Here is a 26,994-nt window from a genome sequence, read left to right on the forward strand (position 1 = left end):
CAAACACTCTACGATCACCACTACCTAAGCATGGATAGAAAGAAGCAACCCCCACATTTCTAAAAATAATTGCCCACCTCACTCCAAAGGAGTTAAAAACATAATTCACTGACAACATTGTTAAGGGATATTTGCTGGGATTTCCATTTGTCATACTTAACATGCTCGCAGCCATCAGCAGGTAAAGTGTCATATGAATCCCATATCCCATATGCTCGCGGCCTCTAACAAATTGTTTACACTACAATAGTAGTCAATAATAGTTGTATAAGTGATACAATTCAGAATAAGTCAATGATGTGAACACCCCTGCAACAAAAACACCATCCTAGTAAATTGTGCTTCTCAATCTCTCCACCTCCTATCTTTGTTTTATGATATAAAAAATACATGCATTAGTATGCTATATATATTATAGAGTGTTCAAGCATTTGTGACAATATACAGTTAAGATATAACAAGAATGCACTTAAACTGGTCTAATTCTCTAAAAGACTGCATACTTATTAGACATCAATTTGCAGTTGGAAGTACTTTTACGTATATGCCATATCCAGGCTACAGGAAATGCTTGAAAAGTTATCCTTGTTGTATATGTAGATTCATTTGGTTGAGATAAACTAATAATCATGTGTCAATAGTTGTAAGTCATGAGGTATTTGCATTGCTAGTAGGATTGGACTGAGAAGTCACAACATAGTCATTTGAATACAGATATTATAATAGATTGTACACTTTTGTAGTAATCTCTCATTATATTTGTTCATTATTTATATAAGGTCGATAGATTTGATGACTTTTCCAATGTGTCAATGTGGTGTTGGAACTGTAGCAATGAAGATGTCACGTACAAGGAATAATCCTAAGCATAGGTTTTTATGTTGTCCAGATAAAAGAAAGGTTGTTACTATTCTTTTATATGTTATTATTGTAGCAAGCCCTAATGTAGTTTTGGCATGCAGGGGGACAATCGCTGCAATTTCTTTGAGTAGGTTAAAGATGACTCATCTACATCAACCACATCAAAATCTATAGAAGAAGAAAAGAAGGATTGCAAGTTGTGCGCGGTGCAGGTGACAACTGCTAGAAAGATTGGTTCCATGGCGAAAGCCAAAATCATGTTTCAACTTAGACTTAATTTTGTTCTAGTTTTTATACACACTATTGGTTATGATGATTCTAATTTTAGTAATTAAATGACCATTTTGTTGTTTTGAACTTAATTATGATCATAGAGACTAAATCTTTTATGATTTTGTATATAAACGATGAGCAAATTTTACTATCATGAGTATATTATTGTGCATAACATTTTTATGTTTATATCTATTCGTTTCAAAATGTTAAACAAATTAATTTCTTATTAATTTCATTGAATAAAATAGAAAAAAAAAGTTATTTTCTTTACAATAAATTGAAATAATTAATGCAATATAATAATATATTAAAAATAAATAAAATATATTAAAATATAAACTTAAGTTTATTCCAATTTCAATTTTGTACAATCAAATAGGGGATCAACATATTACCAATCAAATTCTAGGGGAACCAAATAAGATTGGGATTGTCATTTTCTATTCACCCATTTTCCATTCTAATTTTCAATTTCTATGTCGACAAACAAACAGAGCCTTAAAGATTTTTTCCTTTCTTACATCATTCTGTCAAATGTCTCTTTGCGATATGAAAACAATATGATATTGTATATCCATAACATGTAACATGTCTCTTCCTGATTTGAATAGGAGTTTATACTATAAAAGCACCACTATTAAGATATTTCGTAAGTGTCATCTTGCATTTCCAAAACACTGTAAAAACTTTTTTAAAAGGAGCAAAAATTCGGCAGAAGCATCCTCATCCACTCTTATTTTAAAATTCATTTAAAATATACACTGGTGACAAATTTTTGAATTTGAACAAACATATAACCTAATTGGCAAATAATATTAAAATTTATGTTATCCATTTTTCCCGATAAGATCAAAACTTACCTCTCTACTAACCATGTCTTTTTGAGTTTCAACCTCATGGTAGGTTTACAAATATGAACTTCGTGACAATAAGATTCATTGGGCATTCCAGTCAAGTTTTCGAACTTGTGCACTGCCAGATGCAAAGGCTGAGTGGGCTTTGCTTCTAATATTAGCCTTTCTATTTATCATACATATCATTTTGCTAATATCAAGATGCATCAACGTGGATGCAATCAGCTTTTTAAACACCATTGCAACCATTGGACGCAATCAAATATTGAAACCTCTATTATGCTAGTGCTTTATATGGTATTGGACGGAGGCCTCTCAAGAGCTAACCGCCCAAATTTCCCTTTCCGAAAATCATATAAGATACGGAAGGCAGCTTGACTCACATCTCCATTGAACAAACGTTGTGCCAATGCCTTTACATATCTGTAAGAAGGCAGATAAACAATGTGCAAAAATCAGTGGGTGACATAACATTGAACTTAAATATGTTCTGAAATATCAATAAAAAGCTCACATTTCTCCTGAACAACTATCTGCATCTATCTTATAGCGATTTTGAAGAACTCCAACTCCTGCATCAGTCATAACAATGGTAAAAGTTAATTTTTGTTTCTTTCTGAATCAAGATGAAGATTTAGAGAATCAATAAAATAGGAGGGAAATTTATTCTAGAAATGGTATGACAAAAGGAAGATGATATAGGTGTATCCGTCGAAGCATGTGCATAGAATGTCAAAGAAATTTGGAACAGGTTATTGAAAACTGTACGCATAACAAATTAACGTCTGAAAATTGTTTGCCAAAAAAACTGGGAACCAATGGCTGCAAAGTTATATAAATGATCGTAAGTGAGGCAATACCATATCCAATAACTCTATTACTATTTCTCCCCAGATCTGTGCCAGACGATTCTGAAATCGGCACGGTATCAAGACATCACAATCCTTACTGTTGAATGTTAAAAGGATGCAACAAGGATCCTTATGTAGATTTGGGAAAACCAAACTAGGGACTACAGTACACCTTCAATGATGAATTCAGTTTTCTAGTTACTCTCCTCAGATTAAAGAGAATAATCTTACTTGGAGAAAAATGATTTAAAATTATAATATAAATCTAGAATTTCCAATAATCTTGTACAGAAGCAAATGTCATCAAGTGGGATCGCAACTATCGATGCATGTGTTTTCTCATGATGTGAAATTAATATTCCAACATACACTTCTTGTACAATAGAGAGTTTAAATAACTGATGCCCCTGATTTGAAATACAGGGCATGCATCATAATTGTAAAAAAATTTAAAACATTTGTACGGTATTCTGAGTAAGGACGCTTTCTACAACCATTGTAATTGCAGTGCTAGGAGCAAGCTCTTCCTCAACTTCTGTCATTTTCTTCCTTGTAATTAGGATCCCTAATGTTTCTCCTTGCATGTTATACCTTAAATATATTAGTTTTTATTAAACATGCTCTCTGGAGAGGGAAATATACTGGCATTAAATTGCAAATATTCTATTTTGAGTCTTGACATATTTAGCCCAGGGGTGTTATAATTTAGTTACTGAGACCTTACATGTCAGTGTCAAACTAACATGTACTATATATAAATTTAAAATGACTACCATAAATATATGAACTGTGTGTGTGTGTGTGTGTGCATGAGGGGGGAGAGAGAGCGAGAGAGAGACCTGCATTTGGATGCTTCTTCAGAATCTCTACAAGAACTGCAGCTACACCAGGAACAGCATATGATCTTTCTCCTATATCATCGCAAATTGCCAATTTGATTGCAGGAGCCTGATCATTAAACCGCATTGGCAAAATACCAGGGGAATCTAATAAATCTAGGTCTTGACCAATTCGAACCCACCTTTCAGAAAAAAGCAGAAAATAAGTGCAATACAAATAAGTTCACAACTTTTTTTTGCGATTCTGCTATTACATTTCCTTACTGTGTCATTGATTGAATTTTGAATCCCTATTACTTAGAGGTAACACGTACTATCAAAGATAAAGAAACAAAATCTTGGTAATGTGCAATGGTTTAGATAATAGACATGCATGAGAAACAGAAAGCCTATGTAACAAGGAAAAATGTTAACAGAACACTGATGATGCCAGGACCAGTTGAATGAAACACACTTCAATTGCCTGGTGACCCCTGGTCTAGATGCTGCTACACAGATCTTCCGCTTAAGCAGACGATTAATCAATGATGATTTTCCAACATTTGGATACCCAACCACTCCTGCACGGGTCTGCTTTTATCTAAAACACAAACATGCATAAAGAAAACTGTTAGCACCCCTTTTTCTCCACTCTCCCTAAACATATTTATAGTATAATTTTTAATTGTTACTATATTCTCTATTGTCTAAATGTAATTTTATATCTTGCTTAAATCCAATTTTTCTGAGTTCAACAATGAAATTGTCAAATGGGTAATTCAACCATAACATCCACAAAATAGCGATTCACCAAAACCTGTTATGCTCCATCCAAGCTAGCAATTATTTTGAGAGTTTTCCATAGTTACACCACCCTGGGGGACGGGGGGACGGCGAAACGAGGGGACAAGTTTCCGGGACGGGGGGACAGAGGGGCCTTAATTTGGGGACGGCGGGGGGACGGTGGGGGGACGGCGGCAGGGGACAAGAGCTGTGTATATATTTATGCATATGGTATTTAAAAATGTTAGTTATGAAAATATGTATTGCAATATAGGATGTAAAGATGTAAAAGAGTGAATACTTGAAACATTGCATTGAATTGGAACATCGAACATTAAACATAAATAGTCGAATTTGCAAATAGTGAATAGCAGGATGTCCCCCATCCTTGGTGGAGGTGGTGGAATCTAGTGGCACCGCTGGGGACGGGGAGACGGAGTCCCCAAGTCTCTGGTGCATTGAAGTCTCCGAGACGTCGGGCAAAAAGGGGGGGGACGCGTCCCCGTGTTACTATGGAGTTTTCAATACATAAGGTGTAATTCCAATTTCTTCATGCATTTCATAGAACACGCATTGCAGTTGATTGTAAATAAATAGAACATAGAAAAAAATGCAAGAACACACACAAATAGATGAAAGGTAATACATAATTCACCAAAACATGTTATGCTCCATCCAAGCTAGCAATTATTTTGAGAAAGTTTTCAATACGTGTAATTCCAATTTCTTCATGCATTTTGTAGAACACGCATTGCAGTTGATTGTAAATAAATAGAAATAGGAAAAATGAAAGAACACACACAAATAGATGAAAGGTAATACATAATCACTTAAAATTTGGTAAGTCCCTACCGCACGAGGAAGAAGTCCTTTAGCCCTCCTCTTTGCATTAAAATTGTTAGATAATGATTTTGCAACTCTTGCCAACTTCAATGTCCCCTGCACACTTCCATGTTTTCAAATACATTTAATTTATAAAGCACACAAGTCTAGCAGCAACACTAATGGAGAGAAAATTCAAATAAGTCATATTTATTTTGCCAAATGTTATTGACTGCAAATAATTGACCAGAGTAGGTGCAACATAGTAGAATCTAGGTCACTTGCCATTCCAAGCTGGCCATTTGCTAGGACTACAGTTATCCCCTGTTTAGAGAAATACGTAGCCCATTTATTCTTGTCTTCTGTTGAGATCATGTCTACTTTATTCAAAACTATAATTTTCTTCTTATCACCAATCCATAAGTCCATCTGTCCAAATTTGAAATTGTATTAGTCTGCATTGAAGGAATGATCTATAGATTCTATATAATATTTCATAGAAACACTAATTTCCAACCAAACTGATTTCCTAAGTTAAAAATTAAAACCTTGACACGTCTGAAATGTCCAAGTAGCCAGACTTGTCATCTGACTACTGGCATGCCAAACCAGATCTAACAATTAGACTTCACCTCTGGATGTCCAGTTGCCATAGGTATCCTCGCATCACGTACTTCGATGACAACATCCATCAACTTCAGCTGTTGCTTTAGTTCTCTCTCCGCTTTTGCAATATGACCTGGGTACCACTGTAAGGCTAGAGTCATGTTGAGTTTATTTCAATGAAATCCACTCATGAACCTACAAAATAAGAACAGTGGCATCATTTGAGCAATGGTGAAAGTCTTGTTATGATAACTCTACCTGAACTCGTGATGACCTTAGCCAGCGATTGATATCCAGATCGAAGTCTGCCTGTTCAATATCTGACTTAAGAAAACCACTACCAATTGTAGAAACTTTTGAGTCCTCTGATGACCATTCAAGGGCCCTTCCTCCAGCCTGAAAGTAGATTTAAACTTTAATTTTCAATGCAATTCTTTGAACATTATAAATCAACTAATGCCAGTAAACTAAAATTTAAATGCTACTTTGGAAGAAATAGGCAATGAATTCCAAAAAGCAATAATCAGGTCCCAAGAGAAAGCAAGCAGATATAGGCATACCATACAAATACTTTCTATTAAAAATTCAATATGCAACTAAAAATAAATTGCAAATGTAAGATGTATATTTTGGGAAAGATTTCAACTCATTACCACTAGACAAATGAATTTCTAGCCCGACAGAGGCAAGATCATTATTTCAATCAAATTTGACTGCCACTTATCCCTAGTGTTTATAAGGCCTTCAATCTATCTATTTTAGAGCAATAAAAGGCCTCTTATGATTGGGTTCATATTTTCAGACATGGGCACAAAATAACAATTGAACACATTGCCTCACCATCTACAAGCTTTCCAGTCAGAATCGCCTTTGAATTCATCATCATAAATAACATCACCCCCATAGGACCCTGTTTTGTGAGAGGGCATTAGACATTAGCTGTTCATGCGTTTGATCTTGCTATGACGGGCCAATCTTGACAATCTCCATTGCCGAATGGATGACGCACTAGCTTGACATTCCACTTTACCTGTTGATCTGTGTGTATTGGCAAGTGGTCTTATAGTCGACCGTCTAGGAAAGCTTACACAGACCAAGAGGATAATATAAGCAATTTTTGTTTTTGATTTTACAGCAGAGAAAATAAGTCATAGTCCTGAATTCCTTATTAAAATTGTTGTCTGGTATAATGCTATGTGTTGTCTAAAATGTTGTTAATGTCAATCATGTTGTTGGTCATTAGCATGGCTGGGGTAGGTAGTTATGGTCGTGACAGTTCACATCGCACCCCCTCAAAGGTTAAATGTACACTCTCAGATGGAAGAGGGCATCATTATCATTGGTATCATTGTTGTTGTGCTTATCACTTAATGTAAACTCTGATTGATATTAATGGAATTAAGGGCAGTTCTCTGATGTTACCTTGCATTTACATATATATGTCATAATTCTCTATCAGTAGTATGCATTAAACTACCTGTATTGTAGGTGGTAAACATTTGGCATCGTTGCCTCTACAATCTCAAGAAGCAAAAGAGTGTGGATGGCAAATGGAAAGCAATGGGACAACTGATAGCCTATGGTGAGAGTAGCCATCAGAAGCCCGAAGAGGATAACCCAGAATTATTCAAAGGCAAATGGGAGTTGACAACAGACTTCAACTCACTACTTCAGGCATCCATTGAGATCCATGTGTGAAGGGAAGCCACACAAGAAAAAATATCAGAGAATGTTGTGTCAAGTGCCCTTGAAGTAAACCTGGCAATGGATCAACTGATGTACCATCTCCCTCAATTGTTGGCACGAGCATTCCTTGCCCTTCAAAACTTATGCGAGGAACTCATTCAAGGGAATTGACAACAACAAGTACTGCAAGACTACTATTGCCAAAGGGAGGAAGAAGAGAGAGAAAACCTGTTGTAAGGGAAACATGAAGTAAACGCTGAGACAGAAATATGAAATAAGGAGAACACAGTGTTATGATTATGTCCATACGGTTACATATATTGTATACAAATAATAAATGAATACAAGTGTTCTTTTATATCATGTGTTGTTTCCATACATGAGAATAATGCATGACAAACTTTTTAAATCAAGATAGAAGTAGAAAAGAACTTACAAATGGGAGTGAGGCTAGTCAAAGGGCTTTATCACTACAACAATAGACAAAATAGAGGGAGTGTTTGAAGAGACTTGCCGAAGGACTACCGGAAGGGTTAGTGGAAGGAAACCAAACTGGTGCCACTGAAGGTGAAGAAGTCGAAGGAGAGCAGTACGACAGGGAAAAATATCGTCAAGAGCACGATGGACAATGCTAGGAAGGCGACGACGACTTCATAGAAGAGACAAAGAGTCAACTAGAGAAATTAACCCTTACACCGCATGGTAGTCAACACAACCCGTCAAGCTCAAACCCAACCAGTTAAAGGAGAATGGGCACACAAAGGGTTCGTGCTCCAGGAAAACATTTGGCGACATTTGTTGGGGGTTATGGGTCATTCCACCAAGGAATGCCTAGACAACAAAATACAAGGAGCCAACAAGTGCTCTATACATAAGAACAACCGTCTTCCTATGAGGCAAAAAACATTGCACAATAGACAAACAATAATGCATCATCTGACAAATTTTGAAATAACCGAAGTGGAGGGAGAGGAAATAATGACAATAGCAACATGAGTTGGATACAATATGATTCAAAGGAATGGTCAATGATCCAATGTCGGGCATACAACCAGTAGGGTCACTTTGCCCAAGATTGCCAAAAGGGGACACACCATAATGTTCATGCAGATGATGTGGCCCTAGAGATCATGAGGATGCTAATTGTCTAAAAGCTGATGATAACATCCTCAATATCGAGGGAAGCATGGGTGAAGAAAAAGTGTCTACCATCACTTATACCCAAGCTAACCAAGCCACATACCCCGATCTCAATACGGAGAAGCATAGGGTACGATAGGCTAGAGAGGAGATTTAAAAATCAATTAGGGTACGAAAGGATACACATCACAAGGCAGACACTTGTGGGCGGATAGAAGCAGAGAATAATATTTTAAGGCAGATGTTACAAATGGAGGTAGCGGCCAAAATCCAATACCTCATTTCGTACCATGCCTCACTTGAGGACAACACTATTGAGTACCTTCTTCCTACAAACTAAAACCACTGCACCAACCAACATCATACAACCAATGTATGTTATTGGTGGGTCAGCAATGGATCCTATGTTATTGGCAGTAAATAATGACCGACACCCTACAATCGTAGAAATGGGCATCTGTTGGTAAACAATTTATCCCTCACCTTGAATTGGCTTTACCTTGACTCTTTATGCCCAAGGTGATGAGAAACAAACTATCTACAACAAATTGGATTAGTGCAATTTGATGTAACTAATCCCTAAATTTAAGGGTACATCTCCCCTATATGCAAGATGTGCAATGAATTACGTTTTTATTTGATCAAAAGGGTAACCAAGGGTATGTTCTTAACCTGAGAGCAGAAGAGGCTAACCAGGATGCTCATAGACATAAGCAACCTAGGCGAGGTTTTATGTCCAACACAAACTCTACTCCTAAATGCATCTAAGACTACGAGATGCAAGGAGATGTAATGGAAGAAGGACATCTATGGCCCTAAGTGGCTCTCTAACTAGTCAAGGTTACCTAGTGGCAAACTCCCAACACACTTCAATCCTAACTTCACATCACAAATGTAGGATGTTATGCAACTCTGGAAAAGAGCAGAAATAACTATGAAAGATAGCACTCTGACTACCCGTACTATTAACACCGTACTAAAACTCTGATTAGCCCAAATACTAACAGCTTCACAAGTACTTTTCCTACAATTCCAGAAAGACTAATCTACATGCATGTTAGCTTAGTCGAAGGAGACAATGAAAGAAACCTAGGCATGCTAGTTCTAAGTGGAATTATAACATCACATTACCTGGTTACAGACATTAATTTAATCCTTCATTTTATACACCTCTCGATTCTCTCTCAGTAGTCTCTGCTACAGGGGGAGAAAATGCATGAAACTTGCCGATCTTTTCTATTAACTTAGAAAATTACATATATAGGCCCCCTCGTAGGGTTCTTGGCCAGTTGCAAATTCATCAGTTACATAAACAGAGCACTTGAATCACTCAAAAATCCAACAGTCATCGTTGTAATTTAACACATCAAAGAAAGAAAGAAGAAATGATTACAATCCCTCAAAATGGTTCATATTCTTCTCTGATCTATTGGTGCTAAATTCATATAATTTGAAACTCAATGATCACTACAGGTTTGAATCTCATCGTCGATCTTGAATCAACGATCATAATTAAAACATAATAAACCTCTTTATTTCTCCCTTGGCGCTTCTTCGCAACTGTCATTCATACGATGTCTTCTCTAATGCAATGATGCGATCGATTGATTTTCGTTGTTTCGCTATGTTAACTCAAGGTTTCATTTAACCCCTTGCGAATATGCGAACCCCTATTCGCTCTTTCGTAGCCTTCACCCCAGGTTATGATACCCATTGCGACAATGCAATCACTATCTTGGTTTACTGTTCGCAACTGCACCACTTAAACTCAAAATTAACTTTAACTCCTTGAGACCATGCAATAACCGTTTGGCTTAACTATTAACCCTTTCGCTAGGTTGTAACTTAAAAACCTTTAACTGCTTGATTACCCGCGACAATGCGATTGTTTGTTTTAAGGCTTAACTGTTATGATTTCACCAGGCTGCAACTTAAAATCTAAGGTTAATTTTAACACTGCGACGGTGCAGATACATGCTTTCGCTCTGTCACTGCTTTAACTCAGGGTTACTTCTAACCACCTACGACCAAGCAATCACTGGCTTTCGCTGCTTCATCGTGCTAACTCTGGGTTACGTCTAACCACCAATGACCATGCAACTGTTTGTTTTAAGGTTTAATTGTTAACACTTTCGTTGGGTTGCAACTTAAAATGTATTGAATGCTTCTTAGCTAGTGACCTTGCGAAAACTTTTCACCATGACCACTGTCATCTCTCACACTGTCGCAACCTTAACTTCAGGTTACCCTTAACTGCCAGCAACCATGTGATCTTCAGTTTTTGCTACTTCACAACTTTGACTTGTGATTAGCTTAACCTACTTGTGACCCTACGATCATGTGATTCATACACTTTCGCTCTATTGCTGCCTTAACTCTGGGTTAGCTTTAATCACTTGCAACCTTGCGATCTTTAGGTTTTCGCTTCTTGCAACTTAAAAGTCTTCTAAGCCAAAGCCAAGTGCGATCATGAGATCCTTTCAAATTTGGATGTGGATATTGAGATGCGATCTGCGCCGTTGATCTGAGAGCACATTTGGTCTTCGCAACCTTTGACCATTTTCTTCCATACTTTTACATATTTCAATACTTATTCTGCATCAAAGTCAACTAATCATTCTTTAGCTTGTTCACGTGTTTGCAACATGTTCTTTATTCTCAGTCCTTGTGTTCTACACAGCCATTTTGCTCTAGATATGCTCATAATCTTTTCATTCAATTTGCATCATGTTGTCAATGGAACACTTGATCATAGAGCTAGGATTTCTTATGAATAGAACTATTTCTTTCTCTCATTTGGGGAATGTATTAACTTACCCTTCCCATCCTAATCACCTAGCATGATTGAAAATATTTGCATTTGTCTTGTATTCCCACCTAGGTAACTCCAAGGGAAAGATGAGAGAGGAAACCCTAATGGCAACCTATACCAAGACAAGACATGAAACACTGACTTAGCACTTGACTTGAAAGCTTGAAAAATATGGGGAACTGAAATCATGGCAACACTATCCTCGAAACTATTTTGATGGACACCATCATGGACTACAAGTTTGGGGTAAATATCCTTACAGAAGAGACGTGGAAGAAACTTGGAAAACCTACCTTGTGGCTCCTGACCTTCATTATATTGGGTGTCAGCAAATAGGGAATCAAACCCCTCGAGACATAAATGGCCCAACAAGTGACCATAGGAACACAACCGTTTGTGTTAGACTTTGTAGTGATCCGCTAAAAAAGAAGGGATATGACGCCATTCTTGATAAAGGATGGTTACTAATGGCAAAAAGCAATCCCAATAGGAAGAAAAACACTCTCCATGGAAAGCGACACATGGAAGTTTGTTATTGACCTCCATATCTAGATGGCGAGTGAAGAGATTGAACCTTTTCCGACGTCGGAGTCTAACGGAGAGCATGGCAGGTTGGATGAAGGAAGGAATCGAATGGAACCTAACGATGAAGGGTTCTAGAGTTGGGAGTATGTTCAGAGAATGACACGAACTTGATGAATGGACTCTTCCATTGGTAGATGGAAGATTGCAAGCTATTCTACAGTTACAGTTACATTTAGGGGTGGAGGAAATAGAACAAGTGTCAAAAAAAGATGTGTTCCGACCACAGAATGAGGAATACAAGGAGAAGGAAGCCCACGTGAACAGAAGTCTAGCCCACAAATTTGATGCATAAAAACCAATTAAGAATGAAGAATCGTCCTTGCAGGTCATCAACCTTGGGAATGAGGAATATCCACGCAATATACTAGTAGGGGACGATTAGGATCTTGTGCTAAAGAATGCAACATTTAAAATATTTTTGGGTCGCAAGGATCCTACCCTCTCGACAAGTTGGTGCAGAAAGGGGAACCCTATGCTTGAGGGACTGAACAAGATTTCTTGTTTAAAAAATTAAAGACTATATTGGGTGGGGCACCAATGTTGGCATATCCCAACTAGGACAAGGAATTCCACTTGCATGTGAACGCTTCAAATTTTGCAATTGGTGCAACTCTGGCACAGGTGGGTGATCACGACTTAGACTACCCCATTTATTTTGGTGTTAGGTTGTTGTCGAGGGTGAAGAATTATAATATGATGGAGCAAGAGGCCCTCGAAATAATTTACATCATACAAAAGTTCAAGCATTGCCTGTAGGTAATGTCATTCACATTCTATGTGGACTACCAAGCCCTAATTTACCTAGTGGATAAACCAATTATAGGGGGAAAGTGAGAAGGTGGTTGGTATTGCTACAAGAATTCCCCTTCACTATAATCGTGCGGTCCAGGCAGAGCCACATCATTGCAGATCAACTCTCTTGGATCAACACCAAAGAATCACAAGAAGGAGTTAATGATGACTTTCCTAACGCAAACTTATTTCACATTGTCATCTTGCCAAAATGGTATAAGAGTATTGGAGAGTATTTGTCAACCTCATAGCTTAGGGGTGGTGAGATGCTTGAGGAGACAATACAAGTAAACTCATAGCTAAGTAAGTATAATATGGCATTGATGATGCCAATTAGGGTCTCCCTCACCTCTCCACAACACGACCTACCAGCCCCACAAGAGATAGTCAATTTGGATGCTAAGAGCTCACCAACGAGACCAATGCCCGTGGAGTTGGAGCAAATAGATTTTGAGCCCACCAAAGACCTAAAGACTCTAGCTAAGTTGGTCATCTATCCTTCTCAGGAGACACCTGCGATAGTAAGTGTATAGCAGGGCCTCGCACAGAAGCATAGTCGCATGGAGTCTAGAGAGGGTGATGTGGAGTAGTCCCTGCATACGATGGTCGCAAGAGCTAGAAGGGCGATAGGCTCTACTCAGTCATGGACTCAAGAGGAGGTGAGAGAGGAGTTGGGAGAGACTCTTGACATTTGTACGAGTAGGATGTATGGAGGAGTTCAGAGTTTGCTATGAATCTAGGGGGTGGCCTACAACAGAGTCCCTTTCCATGTTAGAGGACTAGGCACTCTCAAAGAGACCAAGAGAGACTCGAGTGGTTGCGTTGGTCAAAGAGATTTAGCAGGTCTTTAGGGAAAGCTACTACACCTTACGGCGCTCAGAGCATGTCATAGACACACGTGAGATAGCTAGAATGGAGCTAGCGACTGAGTTATGGATGGTGAAGGGAGATGTAGCTAGAGAGAGGGAGGCAAGGGCAACAGAGGGCAGCCATACAAGCAGAGGAGGAAGCAGCCATACAAGCAGAGGAGGAAGCCATGTAGATAGAGAGGGATATTTTGTTGCTCAACTAGAGGAAGCTAGGGTAGATAAGGTTGTGATGGAGCCACCCATCGTGAGTTCTATGGCAACGCTCAACCCCAAGGAAACACAATTATTAGAGGCAACTATGGTGGTGAAGAGGAAGATGGAGAGGAAGTTGGTCATAGATCGAGACTTGCAGCTCAAAGCACAACAGGTGTACAAGTTGCAAGCTCGCTTGCCAACAACTCCACCACCACCATCCATGGCTACAACATTAGAGATTCACAATCAGCCTCCCGCATCCCGATTTTGTTCTCTTATGTACAGTATAGTTGTGGGTTTTAACATCATTCCATTTTGATTGTACGTCATCAAGAGATGACTTTCTTTTCAGGGGTATGATGATGTTGAGTATATTGTAATGTGTTGTCTAAAGTTTATGTTAATCATGTCATTAGTCGTTAGCGTGGCTGAGAAGTAGGTAGTTATGGTTGTGACAGTTCACATTGCAACCCCTCAGAGGTTATATGTCCACTCTCTCAGATGGAAGAGGGCATCATTATCATTGGTATCATTGTTGTTGTGTTTATCACTTGGCGTAAACTCTGATTGGTATTTAATGGAATGAAGGGCGGTTCTCTGATGTTACCTTGCATTTACTTATATCTGTTATAATTCTCTGCCAGTAGTATGCATTAAACTACCTATACTGTACGCAGTAAACGAAGACCTCTAAATTACCCAAAATATTTTTCCTACCATCAAAAATCTTATCACATGCAAAGATAAATACAACCTTGTTTATGGTTAAGAAATGAAAACTTGCACCTAAGGCATATCACATGGCATGTTTCATAATCACAGCTTCAAGTCATACAATCTAGTAACAAACAGACTAACCAACCAATCTTCAACTATTCCAAGCACTAGGTACTAAAATAGAGAAAACACTGAGTGAAAGGTAGATGGTTGTAAGTCCATTTTGATTGATTGCCTCGTCAGGGTTTCTTGTGCATTGAAAAATGAGACTTCCTTAAAAGAGTATGGAAACCTTTTATAAATAGACGTCACAATGCTAGACAAAACTTAATAATGTTATCCATTGGTCCAGCTATTTATTTTTGCAGAATGAAGATCCTGGCAACCTAGGTGGTTTGGCTTCACCAAAGCTAACAATGCCTTTCATGAGTATCAAATAAATTCCAAAACAAAAAGTTCCAAACTGGACTTCTTTTATTTATTTAGAAAGGAGATCCACACAACCTTGGTGACTCGGGTTTCCAATGCCTTTCAACACTGTCACGTGCATTCAAAACCATTTTATCTCAAAGCAAGTTCCAAATATGGCAGTTCCATTCAAAATGGTACCATATAAAATAAAAACATATTTTTATTATTATAAATCGATATTTATATTAAACAGGTGAGATTAAGGCTCCTTAAATAGATTTACAAAGACAATGTTGCTAATTGAAACAATCATGAATCGAAGATGAAAATAGAAATTACCTAATGAACTAAGACAACTAAAATGACCATTCAAGAAACATTACATTATTTTAATACCCTACCGTAAACATCATCGTTCTAACAACCCTACAGAGAGCATAATCTGCAGGTCTTTTGGAAAGAAAGCTGGTCTTCTTCAGAACACTCAACTGCTGCTGAGATCCTGAATTCGCAGAATGTTATTACTAAGATAACCACAAACCATCCAACTTGACGTTGGTAAACAAAGGTATCACTCCTTGTAACCAAAGACACCAATATGAATTGGAAACCATGATTGAGTAAAAATCAGCAAACCTTTGTGAAGACCATTCCCTAGCAACTCTAGGTGCGACCAAACAGCTGCAAGAAACCACAATTTTTGTTGGAGAATTTGACAAAACCCCCCAATGAAAAAATTGAAAAAACCCTAAAACCAATAACACCAATCAAGATATTTTTAGGAAAAAAACAGAAATTCCATATATGACTTTTGATAATAAAATTAAAAAACCCGAACATGATTCTTGAGGAGACAAATAGAACAAACCCAACAAAATTTTAGGAGAAAATTCGATCAAAATTCAAAATGAAACATTGAAATATTAGCGAATAGATGGCACAAAAACTGAGACACAGTGAAAGACGCCAACTGATTTATCAGCACAATCTGCTTGGTATTCTTTAACGAGCGAGTAGTTGTTTGGGTTTTGATGTGGTTTTTGAAGTTTGCTAGAATTTTTTAGTGGCTTGAATGATGCAAAATGAAATAGAGTTGTCGAATAACAACTATACTAATGCTGAAAATTAAATTCAAAATTCTGATTTCTTTATTAAAACAAACAAAATGACAAGAAATAACATATTTATTCCATACAGGCTCAAACATGACATACCAGGTGTCCAGAGCTTGCCCGATTGAGTCTCGTATTTAAAGGAATTTCCAGAATATGCTGATATAGGTGCTTCTAGGACCGATCAACAACACCAATGAGTTTGATTATTCCTAAAATGAATTGTCTAACATGATTGCAGGATCTCAACCAAGGTCTATCTTGCTTAAACATTCTTTTTTTTCAGGTCAACTTATATCCCTAGCTATTTTATATTTCTTATTTTTATTGAACTTGTGATTCTAGGGCAAAATTTAGGGCAATCCCAAAAAGAGGGCATTGAAGTTGTTATCTGAAATGCTCCGGAGATTGAACATCTAATTATCATTTAATACTGCCATAGTTTTTAAGATTAAAAACTAACATTTCCTTGTTTAAGCTAGATCAGACTCTAGTATTCAGCCTCCTCCTCTACAATACAGTGTACACCAATTCTCTGATACTGAACCTCCTTATCTGAGATGGGTGAGACTCTAGTACTAACCCTCCTGCATGAGATGGGACCAAAATCTGTATTGAGCATTACTTTCTTTTGTGTATTCATCTGTTTATTGATTGCTACTTTGAATTTTCAAAGAGATCCCATTATAGTGATTTTCCAAACTTGAAAGGAATGAAAATCAAGCACAACTTGTATGTATAGTTTGGTTGATAAAGGCCTTCTATATCGATAATCCTTTAAAGTTGCTTTCTGAATATCTTACACTTCAATACTATCTTAGCATTTTCTCTTCTTGAGCAGGACGTTGGCAGGGGATGAACACAACATTCAGTCCACAGTATATATGATTGATTTGGCTATAAAATAAATAAGGACAGGTTTAATAATTAAAAGTTTCCTAAGAATATTACAGGTGGATAAGCTGCAGTGTGAAAGTAGATAGATTCCAACTCTTCATAAAAATAACAAACACAAAATTCTGCATCAAAATTTTGTAAGCAAACATTTTTCTATGCTTAAATACCAACGTTGATTGTTATTTACTATCTTCCGTTACATATGACCAAGCTATAGTGCTTTTGACTCCCCAAGCAATTCATATGGTTGCTCACACTGACATAAGAAAAAAGCACTAATCATGTACCCTTCATATGAAATAAGGAGCTCACCTTGGCAAGAGAATATCCTGCTCGTGATTTGAAAACATCATCATTTTCAAGCAACATTGTTGTGTTAACTGCAACAAATCAAGGTTGCATAAAACGTTACTTGGTTAAGGAATCTTAGATATAATTGCCTCCTTGATGGATGTTAAATTTATATTGAATGATAAAACAAAAGTAATCTTTAGCTACATAATCCTTGTAAACTTAAATGAATTGACATCTAGTATTAACCAATCTTAGATGGATATATAAAGTTAAAACTCAAATAAGAGATAAGGGAAGCACACTATGTGGTGCCCCAAAACACTTTGACAACTGAGACCCCAGTTAATTTGCAGAAGATTAGTCCCTAGCTCAGCTACATACAAATTAAATGAAACTGGACAGTGAGTTTGGAAAACAACTGCTTTTCATCAGACCCTTCATATGAAAAAGCACAACAAAATTTATAGAGAAACAGTGAAAGAAAGAAAAAAATGTAGGAAGAATCCATATGCATCCAGAATATTCCTTAGAAGTTTATTGATTACACTGGCCTTATAAGGTGTTGTGAAATGTTTCCAGGTATTTTAATTAGGGGAACTCGAAAAATCCTGATGGGGGCTCCCTATGATGTTCCCTGCAAACTCAGGTCCATAGTTTTCTACCAAATCTACAAAATATTGAAAAATTTACCGGACATAGCATAAACCAAGTGAATTTGGAGAAACGGCCTTGATTTATACAAGTTTACAGATTGAAAATTTAATCTTGCCACCGTCTAATCTCTTTAATGGCTATCCCACAGAGGAAGAAAATGGTGCTCTCGACCTAGGCTCCCTCTGCCGTTAGGGCTAGGGTTTCTCCTGCAGCTGTTGTTTCCAGTGCCCATTCTACTTAGGCTGTTGGTTTGGTCAACAATCTGCTGTTGAAGGCAGGTGACAGCGATGATCTGGGCTATCGGATGAAGCAGAAGCCTTTTGGAGGCTTCTAAGTGGGCGAGCCATCCAAAACGGGTGTTCTAAGGTGCCCCACAGCCAGTATTTCAGTAGGTTTGGAGAGTTCCAAGGCGGTCCAAATTCTGGGGTGGGAAAGAGGAATGCCAGTATTCCACGGAAAGGTGTGGAAACACAACACAGGGGTACGCAAGGGGCATTGAACAACTCCCTTGGACAAGTCATGCAACAACTGAGAGGCAGGGGTTCTGGCACGAACAGGGTAGTAGGGTTCCAGGCTGACAGCTTTGAGGGGAAGATCACAAATCCCTCTCTAAGCTGCGTTCAACCAATAAAAGCAGTGTCAATTTCTTTGGATGCATGTGCAAATGAGGAGGTAGTTCACAATGTTTCAATATTTTCTGATTTAGATAGGTCGGTTCAATGGTTTGTGGCCAAGCATGCAAAAGTTGCATGCATGGATATCTAATAACTGGGGACCCCTGCTCACAGGGACAGTTCAGAAATACCCTGCTGCTAAGGTTTTTTTTATTGTTGTGTTTGAAAACTGACAAGACAGACAAATGGTCTTGTGTGATCATTTCTGGTGCTGGAAAGATAGGCATGCTGTAATGCTGAAACCATGGCATCCAGACTTCCGCTCTGACTCAGAAGGCTTTGACAAAGTTCCCTTATGGGTAAGGCTCCCTTACTTTCCATTACATTTATGGTTTGATTCTTGTTTGGAGTCGACTGGGAATGCGTTAGGTGAATTTCTGATGGTAGATGATGGTTCCTCGAACCTGTTGCATTCCACCTTTGCTCAGATTTTAGTAAAAATGAATATTTCAGATGGGTTACCAGCAGAAATTGAGATTAAATCCTCAAAGGGTTGTTGGGTGCAACCCTTAGATTGTGATGGCATTCCGTTTAATTGTAGGAGATGTCACCAAGTGGGACATATGGCTTCAAAATATTCAAAAGAGAGATTCCAAAGGGATGAGCCTTGGTGGAAATATAGTGATTTGCAAAACTATACAGTGGAGAAGCAAGTGGAAGGGGGTGACAAACAAAAGAGTTTCTCCCAGATTGTTCCGGAGTCCCCGATACGGAAGTCTTCAAAGGCAATGTCAAAAGAGCCTCCAAAAGGGTGTTGCAACACTTCCATTGTGGATGGAGAGAAAATTTTGCTGCAAAATGATAATGGTGCTGGTACACCAGAAGGAAAGGAAAAACGCAAGCTACAAGGTTCTGTTGCAGCAGAAGAGACCTCACTTGAAAATGATAATATTCATCAAGAGGATATTTGCACTCAGAATATGACGGTTTGGCAGAAGAAAGCTGCAAGTGTTGAAGATGGATAGGAGGTAGTGAAAAAAAGGAGAAACATGGCATGAAAGAGCCTTTTGACACGATTCTTCAATCTCAGTCTCGGGGTAGGGAAAAGTTGAAGATTTAGCTCTTGCTTCTTTTGTTGAAGTGATTCATGTTTGTTTGAGCTTTCTCCGGGATGGTAGTACCACTTATTACCAATAAAAGAAAATGGTTATCACACTTTCATCTTGTATCACAATTAATTACACAATGCATATACAGTCGATGCCTCTGACGTAGATTTTCAATAGACAAAGAAGATAAACAAAGTCACAGAAAGCAATTACACAAAGAGCCAATAAACCATAATGCATTTGAGATATGAAATATACCATTTTTCTCTGAAGATTCAGAGACACACGTGACCACTCTATATCTTTTTAAAAGAGAAGATGCCTTTGCCAAGCTGTGAAACAAAACATTACATTTAAATTATTGAATTATTCATTCTTTTCTGAAAATATATTTCAACAATTTCATTCCAACTTTATTAAAAGTACCTTACCTGTTCAGTCACATCTAATATTTCCGTGCGTCCCCAAAAAGAACAGAAAGAATTCAGATGTGCTCTAATTAATAAAATTATTAGCTTTCACACGAGGTCTATTTGTGACAAACACAAAAAAGTAGCTGTCTGGCCCTTCAAATTACATGTTTATAATCATCCCGTGACAGTTACAGTACATAAAAGGATCTATCATCTAAAATGGTATCCAACAATACACCTTGATTGATGAAACAGAGAAAAATATTGGATATCAACAAAATATGAAATAAAATATTACATCAGAACTGGCAAATGAGTTTCTCCAATTACTCCTTCCTTTGAAATTTGAGAATATAAATATTAGCAGCTCTTAAATTGAGAAGGAAAATAATTACGTTGTGAAGAGTTACTTTATGGAAACACAATAATTAAACTGGACTGCACTAATCCTAAGAAAATAAAGCACTATAGTCAAATGCTAACAAGTATAATCAACTAAGATCATTGTCAAATTACTCATCTTGGAAGTGTCAAGCAGAAAGCCCTGTAAAGGACTTGGAAGAAAAAATTGACCAACGCACTGTTTTCTATCATCGCCCGTAAGTAATTATTTACCTAACAAATTAGCTTCAAAATGCATTATCTACAACAAAGTTCACTCCAGATTCAAAATACAAGTAGTACCATGTCAAAAAGACAACATATAAATCCCACTGTTTAATATCACTTCTGGTCTGTTTGGAGTAGTCAGAACTGTAAAGGTGAGAAGAAATACATAGAGAAATGCAAAGGTAAGCTGACTACTTCAAGTCGTGAACAGTAGTATAAAAGAGTAAATGAATTCAAACTATTGTATAATAACTTCCCAGAAGCTTCCAACATATTGCAGTTTAATGCAAACAGGGGATATGTGATGAAGTTCCAGGTTGAAATCATCATTGTAAAATAGCTCATAACTTCTACGGACGTGTGCAAAGGTTGTGAAGAAATGATAGTGAATCGTTATCCTACCTTACAGGAAAATATTTCGTAATTCTCATAACATGCAATTTAATATTCCCAAGTACGTCAATATTAATAATGAGATCATTCAATTGTATAATTCGTCAATATTAATAATGAGATCATTCAATTATATAATTCTTTGTAACCTATTTATTTTGCTAATACTGATTGATTTGGCTTTATTTGCAGCTGCAGCTGCATAACAGATGTTTAGAACTATGGTTCTGTAATGTCCCCTTTGAGGATATACTTGATTTTTGCCCCAAAAAACAATTCCAACAATACAACTTATTTACAAATTGTATTCTACAAATTAAGTATAGAATGTAAACATAAAGAAAATTAAAAGTAATTAACATCAAGCATTATGATCATTAATTACCCTAGATGCATCACATCCATTTCATAACATATTTCCAACAGCCAACCATATTAGAAATTTGATGGGAAAGCACAGCAGGACGACCAGAAACTGTACCCCACAAATAAGCCCAAGAGCATAGAATGACCATCAAGTCGATTTGACCCATTTGGCCCACAAGACAACCAACTTGGGGTGGGTTCCTTAATCAGGGGAACCGGTACTACTGCATCTCCCTGCCCTGTTTCCTCACTAATCCCAGAAATGATTGCTTGTAGGAAAATCAAATGAATAATTACTAACCCTAAGATTATTGATAAATTGGCAAGTTAATTAAATAATTTATTTTGTTCTTTACCAGATTTACCAATTAATAGATATTAGATTCAAACATGTAACATTCCAATCACTCCAGCAAAATAATAGTTATAATAGTAAGTATCTATTCAATAATGAAAGACGGAGTTACATTTATAGGTAATTACATTACAGTGTTTCTAGCAAAACAAACATAAGCAAAAGACAAAAATAGAAACTACCTAAACCAAGATGAATATTTAAGAAATGCTACAATATTTTAACACCCTCCCTTAATGGCCATCATTCTAACAAGCCTACAGAAGACAATCTGCAGGTCTTTTGGCAACACAGGCATGGAAGGCTGCTCCCTTCTGGTCATGAATGCATAGAGAAAGCTGCCCCTTTCTCTTCAGAATACTTCTGTAAAATGAATCTGCCATTGATACATCCCTGATTCTGCACAACTTTTAGAAATGACCACGATAACCAAAATCCATCCAACCTGATGTTGGGGAAACAAAACAGTTCCTCCCTGAAGCCAAAGATACCAAGAATAGCTTCTCAAACTAAAGCCACAATTTTGAGGAAATAATCACCAAAACTGTTTGCAGATGAGCAGTATGACCCAAAAACTAATTGTAAGAAACCATGTTTTGCTGAAAACTTTTACAGAAAAGCACTACAACTCAAAACAAACTGCAAGAAGCCACTATTTTTGTGGAAAAAACTGATCAAACCCTCCAAAGATTTCTTTTGGATATATTTTTTTTAAACATGAAACTGACAACACCAATCATGATTTTTTGGAAACAATCAAAAACCCAGAATCGATTTCTAAGGAAAAAATCAAACTGACTACAGTACTTTTGAGAAAAAATGATCAAAACTAGACACGATTTCTGAGGAGAAATATCGTCAAAACCCAGAGACAATTTTTGGGCAAAAAATCATGAAAACCCAGACACTGAAACACCAGCAAGTGGCTGATACAAAATTGAGACATAGATCAGAATAAAAACTTCGTTTTGAGGAAAAATGGTAAAACCCTTGTAGGTAACGATTCTTTGTTAAAAAATTATTCAAAACCCACTATTATTTTTTGAGGGAAATAATTATATCTTGAGTATGTTGAGAATAGTCCAGAGCAATATAAGGTAAATCCAGCATGTGATTAGGAGCCATAAGGAGCTGTCAGGAGAAGATGCAAAACATGATGCAAAATAATCATAACGGTCTAGCAATGGTCCAGAGCCATTCAAGAGTGATCCAGACCCATCAAGATCAGACAAAGAATGCAAAGATGGGAAATATTATAAATCTAATTTCCTAATATTTTCTACGTCTTATAATCAGCTTTTTGGAGGTCTCAGGAGCAGAATTTGGAGTCAGAAGTGTTGCAAGTTATTTATAATGATTACCAAAGGCATGGTTCAAAGGAGCTGAAATTAGACCTCTTCAATACATTTCCAACAGTGCAAACAGTTTCAATTTTCAACTACTGAGTAGAAAGTTATGAGCCCATCAAGTTGGGGTTCCTAAATTTGTACTTTTTTAAATATTTGTAATGCTATTAATTATTTTATTTCCTAAAATCTCTTTAATTTGAAGTTGCTTAGAATCCTAAGACCAAACTCATTTTGGAGCAATGGAGGAGGACTTTTCCTTGCAAACAACTCTTCTATTGTCCATTTTTCTTAACAATACTTGCATGTTTCCACATACCTATTATTGTAATTGAATTAACCATTTTAATTCATATCAGTGGTATCAAAGCAGATACACTCCTGTATATCACATCATACGCACTTTTGTTGGCAAAGTTTGGGATAGGAGACACTCACAACCCATTAATTTATTTTTCAGTGCAGTGCAGCCAATCAAAGATGGTAGATGTAGACCCTTAAAAGCCTTGGCGGAAAAAGCATTCACAAAACAAAGGAGACAAATGATGAGACAGTTCACCCAGATTCTTTGAAATGTTTAGCAAACAAGCACAAAAGAAAAACCACTCGTATTACGGGAAGTGTAATTATTGTGAATGTAACAAAGGAAAACCTTTCAATGGCTCATATTCCGGCGTCAAGCTTCATTTTATGGGGCCTGCTGGCCAAGGATTTGTCATGCATAAAGGCAAAAGTGAGCATGGAATGACTAATGCAGAAATAGATTCATTTGTAAAAGAACAAGAAGCTGTTGTAAATATGTTAAAAGATCCAAAAAAAATTATTAACCTCCATCCGCAAAGAACAAGATGCAAGCACCCACTGAACCAATTGTATCCTCCCAACATCGATTCTTGCAAGTACTTATACTAGGAGAGGAAGAGGAAGAAATGGAAATTACAGCCCACAAAAGAGAGCCATTCCACACCGCATTTAAAATGGAGGCAAGAGACCCTTCTAATGAAGCCATTACACATTGCCTCTGAGCCAATGGTCTTCCTTTCAATTTGGTGAGATCACCATATCGGAAGGAAATGGTGGCAGCCATCAAAGCACCCCCAGCTGTTACATAAATCCCGAGTATGAAAAGGTGTGTACCACTCTATTGCAAAAGGAGAGGACACATAGAAAAAAGGACTTCAACCGACTGAAAATCCTTGAAAAAGTTCGGGTGTATCTATTGTGTTTGATAGTTGGAAAGAAACAAAAAAATTGGCCATTGATTAATGTGATTGTAGTGTCCCCAAAAGGCACAATGTTTTTGAAGGTGGTTGATTGTGAAAGGGAGGTAAAGGATTCCCAATTCATTTCTAGAATTATCATTGAGTCTATTGAGATAGTGGGTAGTGAGAATGTGGTACATGTGGTTACAAACAATGCAAAAAATCACAGGGGTGCAAGTGCTTTGATTGAGGGTCGGTATGATCATATGTTTTGGCCTCCATGCATCATACACTCCCCTAACTTGATCATGCAACAGATTGGCCCTCAAATAGATTGGATGAAGCAAATACATCAAGAGAGGGAGGAGATAAAAATGTTTGTGACGAGCCACCACATGTGACAATCCATTTTTAGATTAGAATCAAAATTGGAGTTGCTGAAGGTAAATTGTGATTAGTAAATTTCATGGGTTTATTTATTTTGAATAAATTTTATGTTAATATTCAATTATCATATGGTTCTTTTCTCTCGGAGCTATTTTTCAACCAGTTATTATTAATATAAATAAATAAATAAAAATATTCAATTATCAAATTGCGTATAACTTTGTCTTTGTTTAATATTTATTGACATATTGTTAACTTGCTTAGGTTGCTGACACCCATTTTGCATCTCATACTATTTTTATGAGACAGCTTGTCAAGGTGCAAGACGCACTGAGCCAAATGGTCATTTCCAGTTAGTGGGGCTATGGAAGGCTTCAAATTCAAAAAGTGCCCAAAAGGTCAAGGCTTTGGTCTTGGATGACAGTTAGTGGCTCATGTGGCATTGTATTGGATATCAGCAAGCCCATCATGACTATGCTCTACTTTTCTGATACAAATACACCTTGCTTGGGGGATGTGTATGATGACACAGACACCATGGTTGAGAAGACAAAATTGTCCATACAAAAACATGAGAATGACCTCCCAACATGTGATGCCTTATTCAATAAGGTGGAAGCAATCATCCATTATTGTTGGGAGAAGATGACTACCCCATTGCACCTCCTTGCATATGCCTTATCTCCGAGGTACTATAGCGGGGAAGTACTTGCTATGCTGGATGGAGTTGTACCACATGCAAATGAAGATGTTGTTAATGGGTGCTATAAAGCTTTTACAGGACTTCCAAGATGAAGAAATGGATGAAAAAGTGAGGCTAGAATTTGGGCTATTTGCTTCGGGACTTGAGCATTCTACATATGCAATAAAGGACCAAAATAAAATGGGAGCTATCACATGGTGGTACATGTATGGTCAACCTTTCAAGTGTTGAAATTTTTAGGATCACTGCAAATATACTAAGCACTACCATTGTATTCGGTATGTGTTTTCCAAATGGCATCGACCTCTTATTTAAATTGAGAATAAGTCATGAAGAGACATGTCCCATGAATGAGACAAGTCTATTTGTCAATATAATAAAATTTAGTCATTGTTATATATATTAATTTCTCTCATATAATAATAAACTTATACATAAACTATATCTCATATATAATTATATATAGGTTTATCCGATAGAAGCTATCAAACATCAACACTCCCTCCTAGCTAGGGAGGATAAACACATGTATTATCTTAAAGTAATATCAAGTAAGAAATATTAAGGATATCTTTGATCTAGAGATATCCATAATTTTGATATCACATTTGATATCAAGAGTATTGGTCTCCTAGAATATCAACATATGATATTCACCAATACTCAATAAGGTTTGATATCACATCCGATATCATAAGTATTGGTCTCCCATATACATGATATTCACCAATTACACAAAAAATACTTGATATCACATATGATATCATGAGTATTGGCCTCCCAGAATATCAATGATATTCACCAAATACTTTTTAAGTAATGGCCTTCTAGAATGTTGAGATGCAAGATATTCACCAAATACTGTAATGGCCTTCCAAAACATCAAGTTGTGTGATATTCACCAAGTACTCTATGAGTAATGGCCTTCCAGAACATCAAGACGCGTGATATTCACCAAGTACTTTGTGTAATGGCCTTTCAGAATATGCATAACATTCACCACGTACTCAAACAAATGTTTATAAGGTATGTGCACACACATTCTCATAATGCTTACCATATAAACATCCACCATGCAAACTATAACTATTATGATCTGCATGGACATCATAAGATATCCATTATAATAGAAAATTAAGTTAATGTAAGATCATCGTCTTTCAATAACTTATGCAATTACAGGTGACATCATTTGGAAGTTGTTGCTTCCTCATGATGTGCACAAGGGGTAAGCCCATTAAACCATATAGTTAAACACATGATACCAAAAGTTTACATGAAGTCAATATTCCCTCTAATTCTAATATGATCAAGATCTTCAAAGATCAACTAAATCATATCCTATATTAGCTCCTTTAGACGGATGTGTCAGATTCCCTCTGAATCTGATATCAATCCTCCTTTTCCTGCAAGAAAATTCTAGGAAAAGATCAAGGCAAATAATTCTTATGTATAAGGGAGA

General features: G+C 37.0%; 1 protein-coding gene across 1 annotated transcript in view; it reads right to left on the reverse strand.

Annotated features, from left to right (window-relative positions):
• Positions 1 to 1,844: 1,844 nt before the first annotated feature.
• The window catches only part of LOC149528177 (DAR GTPase 3, chloroplastic-like), a 41,666-nt gene continuing 16,516 nt past the window's right edge, over positions 1,845 to 26,994 (reverse strand). The window contains exons 2-11 of the mRNA XM_089808708.1: positions 20,017 to 20,090; positions 17,400 to 17,467; positions 6,130 to 6,267; positions 5,898 to 6,014; positions 5,551 to 5,694; positions 5,296 to 5,382; positions 4,136 to 4,251; positions 3,682 to 3,863; positions 2,506 to 2,563; positions 1,845 to 2,414 (exon numbers count right to left, since the gene is read on the reverse strand). Of these exons, the coding sequence (XP_089664834.1) occupies positions 2,282 to 2,414; positions 2,506 to 2,563; positions 3,682 to 3,863; positions 4,136 to 4,251; positions 5,296 to 5,382; positions 5,551 to 5,694; positions 5,898 to 6,014; positions 6,130 to 6,267; positions 17,400 to 17,467; positions 20,017 to 20,090 (1,117 nt within the window). The 3' untranslated portion in view covers positions 1,845 to 2,281. The remainder of the gene's footprint in view (positions 2,415 to 2,505; positions 2,564 to 3,681; positions 3,864 to 4,135; positions 4,252 to 5,295; positions 5,383 to 5,550; positions 5,695 to 5,897; positions 6,015 to 6,129; positions 6,268 to 17,399; positions 17,468 to 20,016; positions 20,091 to 26,994) is intronic.

The sequence above is a fragment of the Cupressus sempervirens genome, chromosome 11, assembly GCF_028749045.1.
Source record: "Cupressus sempervirens isolate cs-2001-9-10 chromosome 11, ASM2874904v1, whole genome shotgun sequence".
NCBI classification, from domain to species: domain Eukaryota; kingdom Viridiplantae; phylum Streptophyta; class Pinopsida; order Cupressales; family Cupressaceae; genus Cupressus; species Cupressus sempervirens.